This window comes from Agelaius tricolor, unplaced genomic scaffold (assembly GCF_023055355.1).
Source record: "Agelaius tricolor isolate 1412-34295 unplaced genomic scaffold, bAgeTri1.0.p SCAF_69, whole genome shotgun sequence".
NCBI lineage: Eukaryota > Metazoa > Chordata > Aves > Passeriformes > Icteridae > Agelaius > Agelaius tricolor.
The window spans coordinates 1,306,893-1,331,273 of NW_027269329.1; the positions used below are offsets into that span (position 1 = coordinate 1,306,893).

General features: G+C 56.3%; 2 protein-coding genes across 7 annotated transcripts in view; both read left to right on the forward strand.

Moving 5' to 3' along the window:
• KIRREL1 (kirre like nephrin family adhesion molecule 1) overlaps nt 1-24,381 on the forward strand; it is a 31,409-nt gene that overhangs the window by 565 nt on the left and 6,463 nt on the right. The window contains exons 1-11 of one of the 6 annotated variants that reach the window (XM_071417459.1): nt 16,013-16,133; nt 16,167-16,316; nt 16,798-16,947; nt 17,209-17,366; nt 18,073-18,223; nt 19,065-19,170; nt 19,687-19,835; nt 20,071-20,198; nt 21,401-21,527; nt 22,850-22,950; nt 24,147-24,345. In XM_071417459.1, coding sequence (XP_071273560.1) covers nt 16,028-16,133; nt 16,167-16,316; nt 16,798-16,947; nt 17,209-17,366; nt 18,073-18,223; nt 19,065-19,170; nt 19,687-19,835; nt 20,071-20,198; nt 21,401-21,527; nt 22,850-22,950; nt 24,147-24,345 — 1,525 coding nt within the window. In that variant the 5' untranslated portion in view covers nt 16,013-16,027. Of the gene's footprint in view, nt 1-15,997; nt 16,317-16,385; nt 16,405-16,797; nt 16,948-17,208; nt 17,367-17,424; nt 17,641-18,072; nt 18,224-19,064; nt 19,171-19,686; nt 19,836-20,070; nt 20,199-21,400; nt 21,528-22,849; nt 22,951-24,146; nt 24,346-24,381 lie in introns of those variants that run through there. The other 5 variants (XM_071417461.1, XM_071417458.1, XM_071417462.1 and 2 more) reach the window with 5 other exon arrangements.
• LOC139585060 (tetra-peptide repeat homeobox protein 1-like) lies at nt 13,925-15,981 on the forward strand. Its single transcript, XM_071417464.1, has 2 exons — nt 13,925-14,399; nt 14,441-15,981. Exons 1-2 carry the CDS (start codon nt 13,976-13,978, stop codon nt 15,121-15,123), a joined length of 1,107 nt encoding a protein of 368 aa, XP_071273565.1. The 5' UTR covers nt 13,925-13,975; the 3' UTR covers nt 15,124-15,981.

A 24,381-nucleotide genomic window follows, 5' to 3' on the forward strand; every position in this document is an offset into this window, starting at 1 on the left:
GCCCGGCCCCGGCCGGTACCGGGGGTTCCGAGGGGTCCCGGGGGTTCTGGCGGTGCCGGCGGGCCCGCGGCCGCCGCTGGCGGTACCGGAGGGTTCGGATGGAATCGCGGCCGGTGCCGCTCAATGCCGGGCCCGGTTTTGCCGATTCCCGCCGTGGGGTCTCGTGGGTTCCCGGTACCGGGGGATCGCGGTGGGACCGGGCCCGGTTCTCCCGGACCCCAGGGATGGTTCTCGTGGACCCCCCCTTCGGTACCGGGGGATCGCGGTGGGACCGGGCCCGGTTCTGCGCGGTCCCGGGACTGCTCCTCGTGGAGCCCCCCTCGCTCCTGATGGAACCGGGCCCGGTTCTCCTGGACCGCCTCTCGGTACCGGGGGGTCCCGACGGAACCGGGCCCGGTTCTCCCTCGCCGGGGCCGCTCCGTTCCCCCGGTTCCGGTCCTGTTGGAGCCCCCGGGCCGGGACCGGGGTTTGGGCCCCCCCGATGTGGGTCCCGGGGCCGGTTCGGGGACCCTGGGGTCAAACGGGACCCCCGGGAGGGGCTGGGGGGGGGGGACAGGGCTGAGGGTGATGGGGGGGGACTCGACCCGGCCGGGCGGGTCTGTCCGTGTGTCCGTCCGTCCGTCCGTGGCGAGCGCAGGGGCCGCCTCCGGGGGGACCCCCGGACCCCAACCCGGGCATTGCTTGGGGAAGGGTCTGGGGCAGCCCGGACCCCCCCATTTCCCACCCCCACCCCCCCAGAGCCGCCTCCCGGGGTGGGGGTGGGGAACAACCCGACCCCCCCCCCCCCCCCCCCCCCAGGACCCCCAAATTCCTCCCCGGGGGAAACTGAGGCACGGGGGGAGCTGCTCTGCCAAGGTCACGCTGAGGAAAAGCCGCGGGGCTGGGGGGGGCCGGGGGTCCCCAAAACCCCCCAGAAACCCTCGGGGGGCGCGGGGGGGGCGCCCCCATCCCCGCGGGGAGGATTTTGGGGAGGGGTCCCCCCCTGTGCGCGGGGCCGGGGCCGGGCTCTGCCCCAGCGCGGCCTCCGGCGCTTCCCAGCTGCAAAATCCAATCTAATTTTTAATTAAGGGGGCGGCGTTGCTAAGATGCCGAGAGGAGAGAGGGGAAGGGAAAGGAAAAAAAAGGGAGAAAAAAAAAAAGGAAAAACCAAAAAAAACCCACAACCCAAAAAAAGCCCCAAAAAAGCCCAAAAACGCCGCCTGGACCGCGGGGCTTTGGGGAGGAGCGGGAGGAAGGCGCCGGTGGGGCCGCGACCCCCGGGGCAGCGCCGGGACCCCCGCGGGGCCGGGGCAGCTCCGGGGCAGCGCCGGGGGCTCCGCGGGCCCCGGGAACAAAAGCGGCCGCGCTCCCGCCCGGGGCACGCGGGGAACGGCGGGAGGGACCCGGGGAACCGGGAGGGACCGGGGGAACCGGGAGGGACCGGGGGGAACCGGGAGGGACCCGGGGAACCGGGAGGGACCGGGGGGAACCGGGAGGGACCCGGGGGGAACCGGGAGGGACCCGGGGTACGGGGAGGGACCGGGGGGAACCGGGAGGGACCGGGGGGAACCGGGAGGGACCCGGGGGAACCGGGAGGGACCGGGGGAACCGGGAGGGACCGGGGGGAACCGGGAGGGACCCGGGGAACCGGGAGGGACGGCTCCGGTTTAACGGGGACAGCTCCGGTTTAACGGGGAGGGACGGCTCCGGTGTGCAGTGGGACGTTCCCGGTTTGGGATGGGACGGCTCCGGGTGGGATGGGAAGGATCCGGTGTGGGATGGGATGTTCCCGGTTTGGGATGGGATGTTCCCGGTTTGGGATGGGATGTTCCCGGTTTGGGGCGGGACAGTTCCAGTTTAGGATGGGAGGGATCTGGTTTGGCATTGGTGGCTCCGTTTTGGGATGGGACAAGTCCCGTTCAGGATGGTTCTGTTTGGGATCGATGGCTCCAGTTTGGGATGGTTCTGTTTGGGATGGGACGGGTCCGTTCTGGGATGGTTCCATTTTGGGATCAATGGCTCCATTTTGGGATCGATGGCTCCGTTTTGGGATGGCTCTGTTTGGGATGACTCCAGTTTAGGATGGGGCAGCTCCAGTTTGGGATGGGGTGGATCCATTTTGGGATCAATGGCTCCAGTTTGGAATGGGACAGGTCTGTTTTGGGATGGCCCCATATTGGGATTGATGGCTCATTTGGGGTGGGATGGCTCCAGTTTGGGCTGGGGCAGCTCCAGTTTGGGATGGGAGGGATCCAGTTTGGGATCGATGGCTCCAGTTTGGGATCAATGGCTCCAGTTTGGAATGGGACAGATCCGTTTTGGGATGGTTCCATTTTGGGATCAATGGCTCCGGTTTGGGATCAGGGCTCACATCCCTGCGTGACAATCCCTGCGACCCCCAAACCCATCCCAAACCCATCCCAATCCCATCCCAAACCCACCCCAAACCCACCCCAATCCCATCCCAATCCCATCCCAATCCCATCCCAAACCCACCCCAAACCCACCCCAATCCCATCCCAATCCCATCCCAATCCCATCCCAAACCCATCCCATCCTTTCAATCCCATCCCAAACCCATCCCAAACCCACCCCAATCCCATCCCAAACCCATCCCAATCCCATCCCAATCCCATCCCAAACCCACCCCAAACCCACCCCAATCCCATCCCAAACCCACCCCAAACCCATCCCAATCCCATCCTTTCAATCCCATCCCAAACCCATCCCAAACCCACCCCAATCCCATCCCAAACCCACCCCAAACCCATCCCAAACCCATCCCTTCAATCCCATCCCAATCCCACCCCTCTCCCTCCACCGTCACCTCCCACAGGAGCCTTGCCCCAATGCCGGGTCAAAATTTGGGGCTTTTATGGAAAATTTTGGGGTTTTTTCTGTAAAATGTGGGGGATTTTGGGAAGATGTGGGGTTTCCCTGGAAAATTCAGCGTTTTTCCTGGAGATTTTTGGGTTTTTTTCTGTAAAATGTGGGGGTTTTCTGTAAAATGTGGGGTTTTCTGTAAAATGTGGGGTTTTCTGTAAAATGTGGGGGTTTTTTGGAAAATGTGGGGTTTTCTGTAAAATGTGGGGTTTTCTCTGTAGAACGTGGGGTTTCACCCTGGAGCAGGCTGGAATTTGGGGGAATTCTGGGCGGTTTTGGGGTCCCTCCCGCCGTGGGGGGCACTCGGGCCTGGCGCTGAATGGGGCTCATCACTCTTCATTTCTCACTAAATAATTTTCTGTATCTTATCTAAATGAAAGCCATTATTCTTCCCCGTTTCAATCACTCGCCGTGATTGCACCTCAAATTGAAATATTTATTCATTTTCTGGGCCCTTCTTCTTCTCTCTGCGGGGTTTTTTATTTATTTTATTTTATGCCTTTTTTTCATTTTATTTTTTAATTTTATACTATATTTTAAATTTTATTTTATATTTTTTTTCTTTTATTGTGTACATTTTAATTTTTTTTTTGTTTTACATTTTAATTTAATTTTATTTTATATATTTTATATTTATATTTTATTTTTTATTTTATTTTATTCCCTTCCTTCCCTTCCCTCACATGGGAGAGGTGACAGCAGGGACCTGACCCCAAGGGATTTGGGACCCTGGGGGGTTTGGGATCTCCTGGGATTTGGGATCCCACAAGATTTGGGATCCCATGGGATGTGACCCCTTGACCCCAAATTTTGTGGCAGGGACGGGGACAGGGCCAGGAGCGCCCTGGGTGTCCCCAGTCCCTGGGAATGGGATTTGGGGGGATTTCAGGTGATTTGGGGTGATTTTTTGTGATTTGGGGTAGGAAACCCCAACCCCGGAGGCCCCAGAACCTTCTCCTGGTTCCCTTTGTGTCCCTGAGGCGACCTCAGGGGCGGCGCCTCTGCCCCAGCTCATTAATCGTTAATTCATTAATTTATTCATTGATTCATTCATTTATTCATTCATTAATGATTTCTTCCTTTAATCCCCCTGCTTTAATCCAGGCTTGATTTAATCCCGAGTTTTGCCCACCTGGGCAGACCCTGGGAATGCCCAGCTCGGGTTGGGCTTCGGGAATTCTCGGGGACTTTCAGCAGTTTTGGGGGAATTTTCGGGAATTTTTTGGGAATTTTTGAGAATTATTGGGAATTTACGGGAATTATCGGGAATTAATATCCGAGTTTTTAGGAATTATCAGGAATCATTGGGAATTCTCAGGAATTATCATGGATTTTGGGGAATTTTCAGGAATTATCATGGATTTTTGGGAATTATCAGGAATTATTGGGAATTTTGGGGAATTTTTGGGAATTAGTATCCTGAATTATGGGGAAATATTGGGAATTTTCATGGATTTGGGGGTATTTTGGGGAATTTTTGAGAATTACCGGGGATTATCGGCAATTCTTGGGGATTCTCGGGGACTTTCGGCCATTTTCGGCGATTTTCGGCGATTCTCGGCCATTTTCGGGAATTCTCGGTAATTCTCGGGGACTTTCGGTGATTTTCGGCGATTCTCGGCCATTTTCGGGAATTGTCGGGGACTTTCGGTGATTTTCGGCGATTTTCGGCGATTCTCGGCCATTTTCGGCAATTCTCGGCCATTTTCGGGAATTTTCGGCAATTCTCGGGAATTTTCGGCAATTCTCGGCCATTTTCGGCAATTCCCGGGAATTCTCGGCCATTTTCGGCAATTCTCGGGACTTCTCGGGGATTTTCGGCAATTCTCGGGAATTCTCGGTAGTTTTCGGGGATTCTCGGGAATTCTCGCGGGGTTTCTCGGTGATTTTGGGGTTTCTCGGTAATTTTGGGGTTTCTCGGTGATTTTGGGGTTTCTCGGCAGTTCCGCCCCCTCCCCACCATTTCCCGCCCGTTCTCCCCCCCCCGGCTCCTCTTCCCTTCATTATCTCCTCATTAATCGCTCCGGCTCTCGCTCGGCGCTAATTGCGCTCTCCCGGGCACGCGGCTCATTTGCATAAACCCGGCTCGGGGAAAAGGGGGGGACGGGGGGGGGACAGAACCCCCAAAATTCCCCCAAATCCCCCAAAAATCCCCCCCAAAATCCCCTCATGGGGACAGAACCCCCAAATCCCCCCAAAATCCCCCCCAAAATCCGCCCATGGGGACAGAACCCCCAAATCCCCCCAAAAATCCCCCCCAAAATCCGCCCATGGGGACAGAACCCCCCAAATCCCCCCCAGCCCCACAGAGACCCCATGGGAGCCGGGGCAGATCCAGGGGGAACAGTGGGAAAAGGGTCGGGGTTTGGGGATTTGGGGATTTGGGGATTTTGGGGATCGGGGATTTGGGGTTTGGGGTTTGGGATTGGGGATTTGGGATCTGGGATTTTAGATTTCAGATTTAGGATCGGGGATTTGGGATTTTGGGATCAGGGATGTGAGATTTGGGATCTGGGACTTTGGGATTTGGGATCTGGGATTTTAGATTTCAGAATTAGGATTGGGGATTTGGGATTTTGGGATCAGGGATGTGAGATTTGGGATTTTGGGATTTTGGGGTTTGGGATCTGGCATTTGGAATCAGGGGTTTGGGGTTGGGGTTTGGGATCTGGGATTTTGGATTTTGGATTTGGGATTTTAGATTTCAGATTTGGGATTCGAGGTTTGAGATTTGGGATCTGGGATTGGGGATTTGAGATCTGGGGTTTGGGATTTTGGGATTTTAGGATTTGGGGATTTGGGATTTGGGATTTGGGATCTGAGATTTAGGGTTTCTTATTTGGCATCTGGGATTTGAGATTTTAGATTTCGGAGCAAGGATTTGGGATCAGGGATTTGGGATCGGGGATTTGGGATTTGGGATTTGGGATCGGGGATTGGGGTTCAGGATTTTGGGATTTGGGGTCTCCGGGGTGCACCCAGAGGCGCCAGGGTCTGGCACAGCCCCTCCTGTGCCCCCACCCCCAAAAGTGACACCGGGACCCCTGGGATGGGAGGGAGGAGCGGGGAAAAATGGGGGGAAAAAGGGGGAAAATGGGAAAAAGGATAAAAAAGGGGGGAAAAGGAAAAAAATGGGGGGAAATGGGGGGAAAAGCGGGGAGGAAAGGGGGGGAAAAGGGAAGAAAAGGGGGAAAAGGGGAAGGAGGCCTTTTCTGCAAGGGCTGGGACAGAAAGGGCTGGCAGCGTTGCCATGGCAACGGGCGGATTATGATCCAAATGGAAATCAAAATCCGGGGGGGGCTTGGGATGGGAATGGGAAGGGAAGGAGGAAAAGGAGGAGGAGGAGGAGGAGGAGGGGGGGGAAGGAAAAAACAACTTTTATTTCCAAGGCGAGAGCGGCTGCAGGCGTTGCCATGGGAACGGGGGGGAAAAATTGAATTTTTTTCTTTCTTTTTCTTTTTTTTTTAATTAAAGGGGAATCGGGGAGGGGGAGGAGGAGGAGGAGGAGCGGGATGAAGGCTCCGGCACCGGGAGCACCCCAGACCCTCGGGGTGTCCCGAGGGAGCCGTGCCCAGGGGGGTTTTCCCCCCAAAATTCACATTTTTCCCCTTTAGCCACGTGGGGTTTTACCAAAATCCACATTTTCCCCTCAAAATCCACGTTTTTTCCCTCAAAATTCACATTTTCCCCCCAAAATTCACATTTTCCCCCCAAAATCCACATTTCTCCCCTCTAGCCACGTGGGGTTTTACCAAAATCCACATTTTCCCCTCAAAATCCACATTTTTTCCGTCAAAATCCACATTTTCCCCTCAAAATTCACATTTTCCCCTCAAAATCCACATTTTCCCCCCAAAATTCACATTTTCCCCCTTTAGCCACGTGGATTTTCCCCCAAATCCACATTTCCCCCTTTTTCCAGGTGGATTTTTCCCCAAATCCACATTTCCCTCCTTTCCCCACGTGGATTTTTCCCAAATTTCCCTTTTTCCTCCTTTCTTCTCATGAACTTCCCCCAAAATTCCCATTTCCCCCCCCCTTTCTTCAGGCGGATTTTCCCCAAAATTCCACATTTTTCCCCTTCCCCGGTTGGATTTTTCCCCATTTTCACTTTTTCCCTCCCTTCCCAACGTGGATTTTGCCCGAAATTCCCATTTTTCCCCCCTTTTTTCCCCTCCTTGGGGCTGGAGTTGGGAACATCCCGGATCTGGGGCCACTTTTGGGGGGACAATTCCCGGCCCCTTTTTCCTCCTCCTTTCCCTCCTTTGGTGAAATTTTTATTTAAGAAAAGAAATTTCCGAGCGGATTTGATTCAATCAAGATGGGAAAAAAAGGGAATTCGGGACGGGCGGCTCTGGGGGGATTTTTGGGGCAGTTTCGGGGTTTTTAGGGGCATTTAGGGCAGGGGTGGAACCCTCGGGGTCAAGGAGAGGAGCGGGGAGGGAAACTGAGGCACGGAAATTCGGTTTGTGCTGTGGAAAGCAGCGATTCCCGTCCCGGGGAGAAATCGGGGGAAAATCAGAAATGATCCAAAAAAATCAGAAATGATCAAAAAAAATCAGAAATGATCCCAAAAAAAATCAGAAATTATCCCAAAAAAATCAGAAATTATCCAAAAAAAATCAGAAATTATCCCAAAAAAACCAGAAATGATCTAAAAAAAATCAGAAATTGTCCAAAAAAAATCAGAAATTATCCCAAAAAAAATCAGAAATGATCCCAAAAAAATCAGAAATGATCCAAAAAAAATCAGAAATTATCCCAAAAAAATCAGAAATGATCTAAAAAAAATCAGAAATTATCCCAAAAAAATCAGAAATGATCCCAAAAAAAATCAGAAATTATCCCAAAAAAATCAGAAATTATCCCAAAAAAATCAGAAATTATCCCAAGAAAAATCAGAAATGATAAAAAAAAATCAGAAATTATAAAAAAAAAATCAGAAATTATCCCAAAAAAATCAGAAATTATCCAAAAAATCAGAAATTGTCCAAAAATCAGAAACGAGTCCCGGAAGCCCGGGCGGGCCGGGGAGCACAGGGTTAAAACCTCGGCGTTTTTGCCTTTCCAGAGGGAGCCTTGGCAGGAAATTCCTCAAATTCCAGGAGTGTGGGATCATCGACCGCAGCCAGGGGGGAGCGGGAGCGGCAGCGCTCGGGACACCCCAAAAAAAAACCCGAAACTCCCCCAAAAAAAACCCCGAATATCCCCCAAAAAAACCCCGAATCTCCCCCCAAAAAACCCCAAAACTGCCCCCAGAAAAACCCCGAATCTCCCCCAAAAAAAAACCCGAATATCCCCCCAAAAAATCCTGAATCTCCCCCCAAAAAACCCCGAATATCCCCCCCAAAAAAAACCCCGAATATCCCCCAAAAACCCAGAATTCCCACCCCCCAAAAAAGTCCAGGGCCTCATCCCAAAAAAGTCCAGAATTCCCCCTAAAAAATCCTGAGTTCCACCCTAAAAAAGACCCGAATCTTCCCCCAAAAAAATCCAGAATCTCATCCTAAAAAAATCCAGAATCTTCCCCCAAAAAAACCCCGAATCTCCCAAAAAAATCCAGAATCTTCCCCCCAAAAAAAGTCCAGAATCCTCCCTAAAAAAATCCTGAATTCCACCCTAAAAAAATCCCTAAAAAAAAAAATTCCACCCTAAAAAAAAATCCGGAATCTCATCCCTAAAAAATCCGGAATCTCATCCCAAAAAAATCCGGAATCTCCCCCGCCAAGGAAACCCCAAACCTCCCCAAAAAATCCAAAATCCCCCCCAAAAAAACAAACCCTGAATGTCCCCAAGAAAATCCCGATTACCCCAAAAAAAACCCCCAAAAACCCAGAAAAATCCCAAACTTCCTGAATTTCACTCCTGGAATGACCCAGGTGGATCAAAACCCCCCAAAAACGGCTCTGAACCCCCCAAATTGAGCCCCCCATAGACCCAGGGACCCCTCCCCAAATCAGAGCCCCCAAAACTCCCCCTGAGCCCCCAAAACGGCTCTGAACCCCCCAAACTGAGCCCCCAAAAGGCTTTAGGGACCCCTCCCCAAATCAGAGCCCCCAAAACTCCCCCTGACCCCCCAAAACCTCCCCAAAATCCCACCTGACCCCCCCAGATTGAGCCCCCAAAAGCTTCAGGGACCCCTCCTCAAATCAGAGCCCCCCAAACCCCCCAAAACTCGGATTTGACCCCCCCAAAACCCCCCTGACCCCCAAAAACGGCTCTGAACCCCCCAAAATTGAGCCCCCCATAGACCCAGGGACCCCTCCCCAAATCAGAGCCCCCAAAACTCCCCCTGAGCCCCCAAAATCCCACCTGACCCCCCAAAATTGAGCCCCTCATGGTCTCCAGAGACCCCTCCCCAAATCAGAGCCCCCAAACCCCCCAAAACTCGGACTTGACCCCCCCAAAACCCCCCTGAGCCCCAAAAAACCGCCCTGAAGCCCCCAAAACTGAGCCCCCCAAAGGCTCCAGGGACCCCTCCCCAAATCAGAGCCCCCAAACCCCCCCCTGACCCCCCCAAAATTCCCCCCCCGACCCCCCCAATCCGCCCCTTCCCCCCCCTGGATTGGCGCGGCGTTCATTAATTAGCGCAGGAACAATGTCTAATTAATGTCTAATTAGGACTTTTGTGTGTTTGCTCGGGCCCGTGCAGGGGGGGGAGGATTTTTTTTGGGAAAATTCGGGGGGGGAAAAAGGAATAAAAATCCCGAATTTAACGAGAGGGAAATGGGAAGAAAATGTTAAAAAATAGGAAAAAAATGTTAAAAAATGGGGGGGAAATGTTAAAAAGTGGGGGGAAAATGTTCAAAAATGGGAAAAAATGATAAAAAATTGAAAAAATGTTCAAAAATGGGAAGAAAGCGCTGGAACGGTTCCCCCCGCCCGCCCAGAGCTGCGGCCTCGTTAGCAGATGTCTTAATGAGACATCGCTAATTAATGGAATGAACGGCCCCGGGAGAGGCGCCCCAGTCCCGGCCCCGCGGGGAGGAGCAGGAGCGCCCGTGCCTCAGTTTCCCCATGGAATAACCCAGCCGTGCCTCAGTTTCCCCATGGAATAACCCAGCCGTGCCTCAGTTTCCCCATGGAATAACCCCAACCCCATCCGTGCCTCAGTTTCCCCATGGAATAACCCAGCCGTGCCTCAGTTTCCCTATGGAATAACCCATCCGTGCCTCAGTTTCCCCATGGAACAACCCATCCGTGCCTCAGTTTCCCCATGGAATAACCCATCCGTGCCTCAGTTTCCCCATGGAACAACCCATCCGTGCCTCAGTTTCCCTATGGAACAGCCCCTCTGTGCCTCAGTTTCCCCATGGAATAACCCCAACCCCATCCATGCCTCAGTTTCCCTATGGAATAACCCATCCGTGCCTCAGTTTCCCTATGGAATAACCCCCGCCTGTGCCTCAGTTTCTCTATGGAATAACCCATCCGTGCCTCAGTTTCCCCGTCCGTGCCTCGGTTTCCCCATGGAATAACCCCCGCCTGTGCCTCAGTTTCCCCGCCTGTGCCTCAGTTTCCCCATCCGTGCCTCACTTTCCCCGCCTGTGCCTCAGTTTCCCCATCCGTGCCTCACTTTCCCCGCCTGTGCCTCAGTTTCCCCGCCTGTGCCTCAGTTTCCCCATCCGCGGCCGTTCAGTGTCCCGGGGGAGGCCATGCCCATGGGATCCCATCCCTCACCCCACTGCCACCACCTTGGGGACAGAGATGGGGACGGGGACAAGGACGGGGACACGGGGACACCAGGGACAGGGATGGGGACACGGGGACAGTGGCAGTGCCAGGACAGGGATGGGGACACCGGGACAGGGACAGTGGCAGTGGTGGCAGTGCCGGCTCTCGGTGGCATGGCAGGGACAGGGATGGTGACACGGTGACAGTGGCAGTGGCACAGGGACAGTGGCAGTGGTGGCAGTGCCAGGACAGGGACAGTGGCACAGGGACAGTGACAGTGGTGGCAGTGCCAGGACAGGGACAGTGGCACAGGGACAGTGGCAGTGGTGGCAGTGCCAGGACAGGGACAGTGGCAGTGGCACAGGGACAGTGGCACAGGGACAGTGGCACAGGGACAGTGGCAGTGGTGGCAGTGCCGGCTCTCGGTGGCATGGCAGGGACAGGGATGGTGACACGGTGACAGTGGCAGTGCCAGCACAGGGACAGTGGCAGTGGTGGCAGTGCCAGGACAGGGACAGTGGCACAGGGACAGTGGCACAGGGACAGTGGCAGTGGTGGCAGTGGCACAGGGACAGTGACAGTGGTGGCAGTGCCAGCTCTCGGCGGGGCCATCGCCGTGCGGGGCTTGGGGCCGGGCCGCAATTAAGGAGGAATTAACGAGGGCTGGGGTTTAATTACTGCGGGATTAGAGCGGGATTGGGGCCGGGGTGGGGCTGGGGACATCGGGGGGGACACAGGGACCGGGGGGGGACAGGGGGGGGGACAGGGGGGACAGGGGGGACACTGAACCGGAGGGGACACCGGGATGGGGAGACCCCAGAGCTCCCCCAGAACCCCACAGACCCCACAGCTCCCCCTGTGACCCCACAGACCCCACAGCTCCCCCTGTGACCCCACAATTCCCCCAGGACCCCACAATTCCCCCAGGACCCCACAATTCCCCCCTCCAGGAGCTGCTCCGGCTTTTCCAGAGCCGAGGGCGGGGATTGTCCCGGGATTGTCCCGGGATTGTCCCGGGATTGTCCCGGCCGGGATCTTTGGGAAGGGGCCAGGAGAGTGGGGAACGCTCTCCGGGCATCCCCGAATCCCAAACCCGGGGTTCGGGAACCCCATCCCGGGGGAATCTCGGGGTCACCCCTGGGGACCCGAGCGCTGTCCCCGCGTCCCCTCCGGGCCGGGCCGAGCCCAGAGCCCCAAATTCCCCATCCCAGAGCCCCAAATTCCCCATCCCAGAGCCCGGAGCCCCACATTCCCGATCCCAGAGCCCAAATTCCCAAATTCCCCATCCCAAATCCCAAATTCCCGATCCCAAAATAGCTCCGGGAGCAGGGCAGGGCAGGGATGGGGCAGGGCCCGGCTCAGCTCGGCCGGGAACGGCGCTGGGCTGGAAAATGGGGCTGGGATTGCCGGGGAAATGGGGCTGGAATTGCCGGGAAATGGGGCTGGAATTGCCGGGGAAATGGGGCTGGAATTGCCGGGAAATGGGGCTGGAATTGCCGGGGAAATGGGGCTGGGATTGCCGGGGAAATGGGGCTGGGATTGCCGGGGAAACGGGGCTGGGATTGCTCGGGAAATGGGGCTGGGATTGCCGGGGAAATGGGGCTGGGATTGCCGGGAAATGGGGCTGGGACTGCTGGGGAAATGGGGCTGGGATTGCCGGGGAAACGGGGCTGGGATTGCTCGGGAAATGGGGCTGGGATTGCCGGGGAAATGGGGCTGGGATTGCTGGGAAAACAGGATTGATCCCTGTCAGGATGGGATCCCAAATCCCATTGGGATGAGACCCCACATTCCCAGCACTTCTGGGGTCTCCAGCTCAGGACCCCTCCCCATCCCCTGGGTCCCATAAACCCCACAAACCCCACAAACCCCATCAATCCCATCCCATGGGTCCCACAAACCCAATAAACCCCACAAACCCCATAAACCCCATCAATCCCATCCCATGGGTGCTGCTGATCCCATCCCATGGATCCCATAAATCCCATCCCATGGGTCCCATGGATCCCACCCCATCCATTCCCATGGATCCCATAAATCCCATCCCATCCCGTCCCATCCATTCCCATGGATCCCAGAAATCCCACTGATCCCACTGATCCCACGGATCCCATAAATCCCATAAATCCCATGGACCCCACGGGTCCCCTCGCTGTCCCCAGCCCCTGGTGCCACCCCAGCCCTGGGGACAGAGGGGACAGAGGGGACAGAGGGGACAGCAGCGACCCCGGGACCTGCCCTGGCCGCTCCTTTCCGCTCCAGAAACCCCAAATCCTCTTTTCTTCCCCGCAGAAAGAAAAATCCCAACCCTTTGGGCGAGAGCTTTGCATTTATTATTTCATTTTTATTTTTTTTAGAACTCTCCTCCCTCCTCGCCTGTTTTGGGGTGGGTTTTTATTTATTTATTTATTTTTTTTTTTTTTTTTTGATTATTTCATTTTTATGTTTTTTTTAGAACTCTCCTCCCTCCTCGCCTGTTTTGGGGTGGGTTTTTATTTATTTAATTTTTTTTTTTTTTTTTAAATTTGTTTCACATAAAAATAGCAGCGAGCAACTCGGCAAGGGAAGGGAAGAGGGGAAAGGCTTTGGGAGGAGAGGGAAGGGGAGGAGGGAGAGATGGAATAAGGAGAGGGGGGAAAAGAGGATAAAAATGGGGCAAAAAGGGGGGAAATGGGGGAGAAAAGGGGGAAAATGGGGAAAATGGGAAAAGTGGGGGAAATGGGGAAAAAAAGGGGGAAATGGGGGGGAAACGGGGGGGAATGGGGGAAAAGGGGGAAATGGGGGGAAGGAGAAAAATGGGGGGAAATGGGGAATGCAAAGGGGAAAATGGGGGCAAAAATAGGGGGAAAATGGGGGAAATTGGTGAAAAAAGGGGGGGGAAGGGGGAAAATTGGGGGGGGAAAGAAAATGGGAAAAATTGGAAAAACAGGGGGGAAAAGGGGGAGAAAATGGAAAAATGAGGAAGAAGGGGGGACAGGGGGACAGGGAGAGGGACAGACGGGGGGACAGCCCAGGACGTGGGGAGCTCTCGCAGGGTCCTGGCTCTGCCCGGTTTGGGGACATTGCCGTGGGGACACGGGGACATTGCCGCGGGCACAGGCACGTGCTGCCACACGGGAGGGTGACACGGGGGGGTCACAGCGGCACAGGGGACACGGTGACAATGGGGGGGGTCACAGGGGACACGGTGACACGGGGGGGGGGTCACAGCGGCACAGGGGACACGGTGACAATGGGGGGGGTCACAGGGGACACGGTGACACGGGGGGGGGATCACAGGGGACCCGGTGACACGGGGGGGGTCACAGGGGACCCGGTGACACGGGGGGGGTCACAGGGGACACGGTGACACGGGGGTGTGTCACAGGGGACAGGTGACAATGGGGGGGGTCACAGGGGACACGGTGACAATGGGGGGGTCACAGGGGACACGGTGACAATGGGGCGGCCCCGTGGCACGGGCAGCGGGGAGGAGCGGCCGGGGACGGTGGCGACGCGCAGGGGACCCAGCAGCGAGCGAGGCGCCACCTCGTGCCTGCGCCCGCGGCCACCGCTGTCACCTCGCGCGGTGTCACCCCGGCCGCGCCACCCCCGCGCCCGCCGCGGCGCCTCGGAGCGAACCGGGCCCTGCCACCCCCCTGTGCCACCACCCCCCGTGTCACCATCCCCGTGTCACCCCCTCAGTGTCACCCCCCCCGTGTCACCGCCGCAGGGGTGGCACCGCCACCTCCCCCCCCCCAGCCCGGTCCCTGCCAGGGGAGGAGGGACGGGGAAGGTGGCGGGAGGTGGCTCCGGCTGTGACAATCGCCACCAGCCCCCGCCGGCGGTGACAGGTCTGGCACTGTGGCTGCCGCTGCGGGGAGGTGGCACTGGGGAGGTGGCACTGGGGAGGTGGCACCGGGAGGTGGCACCGGGAGGTGGCACCGGGAGGGTGGCGCTGGCACTGCAGGGACCCGGCGTGGGTGTTTCGGGGTTGGGGACAATGTGTGGGGACACGGGGATGGTGGCAGCCAAATCCCAAACCACTCCAGGCTGGGCCGGCGCCATCCCGGTGCCCGTTCCCCCCCAAAATCCCGGGGCCATCCCGGCACCCGTTCCCCCCAAAATCCCGGGGCCATCCCGGTGCCCGTTTCCCCCAGAATCCCGGGGCCATCCCGGTGCCCGTTCCCCCAAAATCCCGGGGCCATCCCGGTGCCCGTTTCCCCAGAATCCCGGGGCCATCCCGGTGCCCGTTTCCCCCAGAATCCCGGGGCCATCCCGGTGCCCGTTTTCCCCTCGATCTCCCCCAAAATCCAGCCCATCCCCATCGGCCCGGTTCCAGCCTGGTCCCATCCCGGCCACAGCCCGGTCCCATCCCGTTTCTATCCCGTTTCTATCCCGGTTCCATCCCGGTTCTATCCCGGTCCCATCCCGTTTCTATCCCAGTCCCATCCCAGTCCCATCCCGTTTCCATCCCAGTCCCATCCCGTTTCTATCCCGGTCCCATCCCGTTTCTATCCCGGTTCTACCCCGGTCCCAGCCCGGTCCCCCCCGGTGCCCGAGGCTGCGGGTCCCCCCCGCCGCTCCCTCCCCCGTTCCCCGCTCTGATTTTCCCTCCTCCCCCTCCCTCTCCCGGCACCTTCCCCTCTTTGATCTCCCGATCCCTCTTTTCCTTCATCTTCCCCCAAAATCCCCGCGGCCTCGGGGCGGGGCTGGCACCGGGGCCGGCGCCGGGGGTGGCACCGGGGGTCCCCGGGCTGTCCCCAGAATCCCGCACGGGAGGAGCGCGGGGCTGGCGGGGCCGTGTCCCGGGGTTTTCCCGGGGATCCCGGGGATTTGGGGGTGTTTTATCCCGGGGTTCCCTGGATTCCCCATCCCGGGGTTCCCTGGATTCCCCATCCCGGGGATTTGGGGGTGTTTTATCCCGGGGATCCCTGGATTCCCCATCCCGGGGTTCCCTGGATTCCCCATCCCGGGCTCCCAGGGATCCTGGGATGCCGGGAGGAGCGGATTCCCCACACGGGAATTTTGGGGTCATTTCTGGGGATTTTGGGGAATGTTTGGACCCGCCGGTGTTTTATTTTCGGGATCACAAGCAGGAGCCTGTGGGTTTTGAGGATTCAGAAGGAGAGGAGCGGGGCGGGGACCCCGGGCTGTGCCGTTCCGTGCCGCATTCCAGAATAAAAACCGCGGGATTGGAGCCGGGAGAGGCGGGGGTCGCGCTGCCCCGTCACGGTCGCATCCCGAGCCGTCCCCGTCCCTGTCCCTGTCCCTGTCCCTGTCCCTGTCCCCGTCACATCCCGCTCGATTCCCGCGGGCCGCGTGACGCCGGGATCGATCCCGAACAGCCGGGAACGGGAATGGGAGCGGCGGGGCCCGGGCTGGGGGGATCCTGAGGGGATCCAGGGCAGCTTGGGGGGGTCCCAGGGGATCTCAAGAGGATCCTGGGGCATCTCAGGGAATCTCAGGGGAATCTCGGGGGAATCTCGGGGGGATCTCGGGGTATTCTGGGATGGCGGCGCACGCCGTGCCGCGGTGCCGGGCGCTGCGTGGTGACCGTGGTGCCATGGCTGCCGCGTCCCGTGGTGACCGTGGTGACCGTGGCCCTGTGTCCCATGGTGACCGTGGTGACCGTGGCCCTGTGGCCGCAGCGGTGCAGACGCGCTTCGTGGAGGAGCCCGAGGACCAGACGGTGGTGGCCGGGCAGAGAATCGTCCTGTCCTGCGTGGTGCTCAACTACTCCGGCATCGTGCAATGGACCAAGGACGGGCTGGCCCTGGGCATGGGGCAGGGCCTGAAAGGTGCCCTGGGGACGGGGGGACACTGGGCGTGACCCCGGGTCGGGAGGGGTGGCCCTGGGGGTGTCACCCATGGGGCAGGGCCTGAAAGGTGCCCTGGGGACGAGGGGACACTGGGGGTGACACTGGCTGGGGAATGGTGGCCCTGGGGGTGACACTGGCTGGGGAGGGGTGGCCCTGGGGGTGTCACCCATGGGGCAGGGGCTGAAGGGGACCTGGGAAAGGGGGGGTGGCTCTGGGGGTGTCCCTGTGTGACTTCCCAGGGCTGTCCCCACAGCCTGGGACCGGGGTGTCCCTGTAGGACTGGGGTGACCCTGTGGGATCGAGGTGTCCTTGTCTTATCATGGGATCAGGGTGTCCCTGTAGATTGGGCTGTCCCTATGGGATGGGGGTGTCCCCGTGGGATTGGGGTGTCCCAGTGGAATGGGGGTGTCCCTGTAGGACCAGGGTGTCCCCAGCTGACCCTGCCCTGTCCCCTCCGCAGCCTGGCCCCGGTACCGCATCGTGGGCACGGCGGACTCGGGCCAGTACAACCTGGAGATCCGCGACGCCGAGCTCTCCGATGACGCCGTCTACGAGTGCCAGGCCACCGAGGCCGCGCTGCGCTCGCGCCGCGCCCGCCTCACCGTGCTCAGTGAGCGCTGGCCCCGGGCCACAAACCGGCCCCAGGGTCCCCTCCCCGTGCCCTGTGCCCCACAGGGTCCCCAATGTCCCACGGGGTCCCCGGTGCCACACACGGTACCCAATGTCCCTCCATGTCCCACCCCTGTGTCCTCCAGGGCCTCTCATGTCCCCTCCCCATTCCCTGTGCCCCACAGGGTCCCTGATGTCCCCTCCCCATCCCCTGTGTCCCAGGGTGTCCCTCTGAGCCGCTGTCCCCTCTGTCCCCCCGCAGTCCCCCCCGAGGACCCCACGATCGACGGCGCCCCCGAGATCCTGCTGAGGGCGGGGACCCCCTACAACCTCACGTGCCGGGCGCGCAGCGCCAAACCCGCGGCCACGCTGGCCTGGTTCCGCGACGGGCTGCAGCAGGAGGGCGCTGTCACCAGCACGGTATGGCTGTCACCAGAACTGTCACCAGAACTGTCACCGTGTGTCCCCTCTGTCCCCCCTGTCCCATCTGTGCCCCCTGTCCCATTGTCACCACCCTGGCCTGGTTCTGCAATGGGCTGCAGCAGGAGGGCGCTGTCACCAGCACAGTATGGCTGTCACCAGAACTGTCCCCAGAACTGTCACCCTGTGTCCCCTCTGTGCCCCCTGTCCCATTGTCACCACCATCCCGTGGTTCCGCGATGGGCTGCAGCAGGAGGGCGCTGTCACCAGCACGGTACGGCTGTCACCAGCATGGTGTCCTTAATGTCACCAGAACTGTCACCCTGTCCCTCCTGTCCCCCCTGTCCCACTGTCACCACCCTGGCCTGGTTCTGCAATGGGCTGCAGCAGGACGGCGCTGTCACCAGCACAGTATGGCTGTCACCAGAACTGTCCCCAGAACTGTCACCCTGTCCCTCCTGTCCCCCCTGTCCCGTCGTCACCACCCTGGCCTGGTTCTGCCATGGGCTGCAGCAGGACGGGGCTGTCACCAGCACGGGCTGGGGACACTGCAGTGTGGTGGCCACCCCCTCGTGGTGCCCCCAGCCTGTCTGGAGCTGTCCCCGTGTCCCTGTCCCCGTGTCCCCATGTCCCCGTGTCCCTGTCCCCGTGTCCCCATGTCCCCGTGTCCCTGTCCCCGTGTCCCCATGTCCCCGTGTCCCCTCAGGAGCTTTTGGCCGACGGGAAGCGCGAGAGCACCACGAGCCTGCTGCCCATCACCCCCTCGGAGCTGGACATCGGCCGCGTCTTCTCCTGCCGCAGCTCCAACGAGGCCGTGCCCGGCGGCAAAGAGAGCTCCGTGCGCCTCAACGTGCACCGTGGGTGACACCGGGGACACCGGGGGGACACTGGGGACACGGGGACATGGGGACACAGGGACAGGGACACGGGGACAGGGAGAGCTTCTCCTGCCGCAGCTCCAATGAGGCCGTGCCTGGCGGCAAAGAGAGCTCCGTGCGCCTCAACGTGCACCGTGGGTGGCACTGGGGACACCGGGGGGACACTGGGGACACGGGGACACAGGGACAGGGACAGGGAGACTTTCATCAGGCTCAACATGCACCGTCCGTGACACAGGGACAGGGACCCTGGGGACATTGGGGACACCAGAGGCAGGAGGGATGGGGATTTGGGGGCATTTTTGGGGCATTTTTGGGGTGTCTGTGGGTGGAGGGGGTGGAGGAGGAGGAAGAGGAGGGGGAGGCAGGGCCAGGACTCGGTGGCCAACACCGACCTCCGGTGGCTGCTGCGGGAAGGGGCGGCCACGGTGGGAGGGGACAGCGGGGACAGCCCCGGGGACAGCCCTGGGGACAGCGGGGACAGCCCCACGGAGGGACCCCAAAAGGACAGGGTGGGATTGAGGGTCCCCACAAGGATGGGGACAGGGCTGAGGGTCCCCATAAGGATCGGGGTGGGATTTAGAGTCCCCACAAGGACAGGGGTGGGATTGAGGGTCCCCACAAGGACAGGGTGGGATTGAGGGTCCCCACAAGGACGGGGACGGGGCTGAGGGTCCCCATAAGGATCGGGGTGGGATTTAGGGTCCCCACAAGGACAGGGTGGGATTGAGGGTCCCCACAAGGACGGGGATGGGGCTGCCTCACCCCAGAGGTTTGGGGTCCCTCGGTGTCCCCCCCTGAGCTGTCCCTGTCCCCGCAGACCCCCCGACGGTGACCTTGTCCATCCAGCCCCAGACGGTGCAGGAGGGCGAGAGGGTCGTGTTCACCTGCATGGCCACGGCCAACCCCGAGATCAAGGGCTACAGGTGAGCCCCAAAACCCCGGGACTGGGAATTGGGATTGGGAATTGGGATTGGGGTCAAACGTCCCCACCCTGGCTCTGAGTCCCCTCCCCAAAACCCTTTGGAAATGGTGACTGGGATTGGGATTGGGGATGGGGATTGGGAATGAGGATGGGGATTGGGATTGGGGATGGGGAGTGGGAATTAGGATTTAGGATGGGAATTAGGATTTGGGATGGGGATTGAGATTTAGGATGGGAATTAGGATTTAGGATGGGAATTAGGATTTGGGATGGGGATTGGGATTTAGGATGGGAATTAGGATTTAGGTTTGGGATTGGGAATTAGGATGAGGATTGGGATTTCGGATGAGGATTGGGAATTAGGATGAGGATTGGGATTTTGGATGAGGATTGGGAATTAGGATTTAGGTTTGGGATTGGGATTTCAGATGAGGATTAGGATTTCGGATGAGGATTGGGATTTCGGATGAGGACGGGGATTTGGGGCAGGGTCCCACGGTGTCCCCGCTGTCCCCAGGTGGGCCAAGGGCGGGGTGATCATCGAGGAGGCCAAGGAGAACAGGTACGACACGCAGGTGGATTACACCTTCTTCACGGAGCCCGTGTCCTGCGAGGTGCACAACGACATCGGCAGCACCAACGTCAGCACCCTGGTGGACGTGCACTGTGAGTGACCCCAAAACTGCCCTGAAACCGCCCCGAAACTGCCCCAAAATGGCCCCAAAACCGCCCCAAAACTGCCCCAAAACCGCCCCAGAACAGCCCCAAAACCGCCCCAGAACAGCCCCAAAACGGCCCCAAACCAGCCCCGGAACAGCCCCAAAACGGCTCCAAACCCCCAAACCCGGCCCCAAAGCCCCTCCCCACGCTGCCCTCCTGTTTTTTCCCCATTTCCCCCCAGTCGCCCCCCGGATCGTGGTGGACCCCAAGCCCACGGTGACCGACATCGGCTCCGATGTCACCCTGACCTGCGTGTGGTCGGGGAACCCCCCCCTGACCCTCACCTGGACCAAGAAGGAATCCAACATGGTAGGAGCCCGTCCAGGGGGGGTTCCGGAATGTTCTCCGCACCGTCGGGGTCAGGGGAGGGGCTCCATGTGTTCTGAAATCACCCCAGAAAAATCCCAAAAAAAATCCCCCCAAAAAAATCTCCCCAAAAAGTCCCCAAAAAATAAAAAAAAAATTCTCCAAAAATATCCGAAAAAAAATCCCCCAAAAAATGGAAACTGGGATTGGGGTTGGGATTTGGATTGGGTTTGGGATTGAGGTTGGAATTGGGGTCAAACAGAACCCCTGAACGTCCCCATTGTGGCTTTGTGCCCCCAAAACTCCCTGGAAATGGGAACTGGGATTGGGATTGGGATTGGGTTTGGAGTTTGGGTTTGGGGTTGGGTTTGGAGTTTGGGTTTGGGTTTGGGGTTGGGATTGGGATTGGGGCTGGAATTGGGGTCAAACAGAACCCCTGAATGTCCCCATTGCGGCTTTGTGTCCCCAAAACTCCCTGGAAATGGGAACTGGGATTGGGATTGGGATTTGGGATTCGGGAATGGGGTTGGGATTGGGTTTGGGGTTGGGATTGGGTTTGGGATTGGGTTTGGGATTGGGATTGGGTTTGGAGTTTGGGTTTGGGATTGGGTTTGGGTTTGGGTTTGGGTTTGGAGTTTGGGTTTGGGTTTGGGTTTGGGTTTGGAGTTTGGGTTTGGGGTTGGGTTTGGAGTTTGGGTTTGGGTTTGGGTTTGGGATTCGGGAAGGGGTTGGGATTGGGTTTGGGATTGGGGTTGGGTTTGGGGTTGGGGCTGGGTTTGGAGTTTGGGTTTGGGTTTGGGATTTGGGAATGGGGTTGGGATTGGGTTTGGGATTGGGTTTGGGTTTGGGATTGGGGTTGGGGCTGGGATTCGGGAAGGGGGTTGGGATTGGGTTTGGGTTTGGAGTTTGGGTTTGGGGTTGGGTTTGGGTTTGGGATTCGGGAAGGGGGTTGGGATTGGGTTTGGGATTGGGTTTGGGTTTGGAGTTTGGGTTTGGGATTGGGGCTGGGATTGGGGTCCAACACACCCCCTGAGCACCCCCACCATTCCTCCTGCCCCCTCCACACCCCAAACCCCCCCAGGAACGGGGTCTGGGGCCGGGATTCCCTCAGGAACGGTTCCTGGCCAGGCTGCCCAGCCTCGGGGGACGTCCCTTGTGCCCCCCGGCTGTCCCCAGTGTCCCCAGTGTCCCCCCTGTCCCCACAGGTGCTGAGCAACAGCAACCAGCTGTACCTGAAGGCGGTGACGCAGGCGGACGCCGGCCAATACGTCTGCAAGGCCATCGTGCCCCGCATCGGCGTGGGCGAGAGGGAGGTCACGCTCTTCGTCAATGGTCAGCCCCCCAAAAACCCCAAAAAACCCCCAAAAAAACCCCCAAAACCTCCCGGGGCTCCCTGGGAGCGGAGCGGATCCGCGCGTCCCAAAAATTCTCAGTTTTGGTTGGTTTTGGTGAATTTTAAATTCTGCAGGTCGGGGCGGCTCGGATGCAGGGGGAAAAGGGGATTTGGGGTTTTTTTGGTTGGGTTTGGAACTGAAAAAGTTAAGGGAAGTGGCAGAGGGGGATGATGGGAAGGGAATAAATCCTGAAAGGAGATTTCCCACACCTGGGGAGGTGGGAATGGGGGTCAGGAACTCCAGGAATTTCAACCTGGAATTTCCTGTGGGAGGTTTCCCCAGTCCCAGCCAAAACAGGGAATTTTATCCCAAATCCCTCATTCCTGATCCGGCCTGGACACAGCTCCGGGAATTTCCAGTGCCTGGATCCCCCTGTGCCACCCCAAATTCCCAATTTCCCCCCTCGGAACACCCCAAATTCCCAATTTCCCCACTCTAAACACCCCAAATTCACATTCCCCCCTTGGCCACTCCAAATTCCCATTTTCCCCTCAGAACACCCCAAATTCCCCATTTTCCCCCTCTAAACACCCCAAATTCACATTCCCCCCTTGGCCAATCCAAATTCCCCCAATTTCCCCCCTCTAAACACCCCAAATTCCCCGTTTCACTCCCAGACCACCCCAAATTCCCCCAATTTCTCCCCTTGAGAACCCCAAATTCCCCCAATTTCCCCCTGGGCCACCCCAAATCCCCAATTTACCCCCTCAGACCACCCCAAATCCCTGTTTCCCTCCAGACCACCCCAAATTCCCCATTCCCCCCCCCAGACCACCCCAAATCCCCACTATTCCCCCCCAAACCACCCCAAATCCCCATTATTCCCCCCCAAACCACCCCAAATCCCCAATTTACCCCCTCAGACCACCCCAAATCCCCATTATTCCCCCCCAGACCACCCCAAATCCCCATTATTCCCCCCCAAACCACCCCAAATCCCCATTATTCCCCCCCAAACCACCCCAAATCCCCATTATTCCCCTCAGACCACCCCAAATCCCCATTATTCCCCCTCAGACCACCCCAAATCCCCATTATTCCCCCCCAAACCACCCCAAATCCCCATTATCCCCCCCAGACCACCCCAAATCCCCATTATTCCCCCCAGACCACCCCAAATCCCCATTATTCCCCCCCAAACCACCCCAAATCCCCAATTTACCCCCTCAGACCACCCCAAATCCCCATTATTCCCCCCCCAAACCACCCCAAATCCCCATTATTCCCCCCCAAACCACCCCAATTCCCCGTTCCCCGCAGGCCCCCCGATCATCTCCAGCGAGCCCGTGCAGTTCGCCGTGCGCGGGGACCGCGGCAAGGTCGAGTGCTTCATCGGCAGCACGCCGCCCCCCGACCGCATCGTGAGTGCTGCCACACACAGACAACAACTATGGAACCACCTCGTTCCCAAATATTACCTCATTTCTATAGTTGATTTATTGTAGTCATTTATTTAATAATTTTATAATTGTTAATATTGAATTATTTAGTGTTATTAATGTTATGCACTAATTTAATATCAAATTTTATCATTGCATACACATTAGAATTTATATATATTTATATATTAATATCTATTCATATATATTTCTATTTATGTATATTTATATATTAATTTTTACATTTATATATTAATATATATTAATTTATATTTATATTTAATTTATATATTTATATTTATATTAATTTATATTTATATTGATATATTAATATATTAATTTATATTTATAGATCTTAATATCTATAGATATTAATTTATACATTTATATATATATTAATATATATAAATACATATCAATATATATTTATAATTAAGTACATCGCAGGGTTATATTTATATATAATATATAGGTTATATATATATATATTTATATATAATATATAGGTTATATATATATATTTATATATAATATATAGGTTATATATTAAGTATAACCTGTAAAGACAAAATAAATAATATAAAACGTAATATATATATATATATAAATAATATAACGTCAAATACATATGTAAATAAATATTTAAGAAATTTATAAACTTATTTATACATATAAAACAAGTTATTTTATAAAGATACATTACAATTAATGTGTGTTAATATGTATTTACAATTAATATGTGTTAATATGTATTCATAATTAAATGTAGTTTATAAATATCAAACAAATTCAATATAAAATAAATAACTATAAAATGTAAAAATTTGGTTTTATATTTATAACAAACACATATAAATAAATATAGATAAATATATTTTATATAATAAGTATAAAGTATAAGATAATATTAATAAATATCTATATTTATAAAACAATTTATAAATATAAAATAGATTATTTAACAATGAAAATATCATAAGTAATATATATTATTATATAAAAATATATAAATATTTATTTTAAATATATCAATATATATTTATACAGAAAACAAATTAATAATATAAAATAATATAAAATAAATCATGATAACCACATTAATGTCAGGACAATTCACAAACCCCAATATAAAACAGAGAAAACCCGATAATTTCTGTCCGCGTGGCCCCTCCCCGCAGGCCTGGGCGTGGAAGGAGAACATTCTGGAAGCGGGGACGCTGGAGCGCTACACGGTGGAGAGGAGCAACACGGGCAGCGGGGTCCTGTCCACGCTGACCATCAACAACGTCATGGACGCCGACTTCCAGACGCGCTACAACTGCACGGCCTGGAACAGCTTCGGGCCCGGCACGGCCATCATCCAGCTCGAGGAGAAAGGTGACAATGGCAGGGACAGCTTGGGGTGGCCTTGAG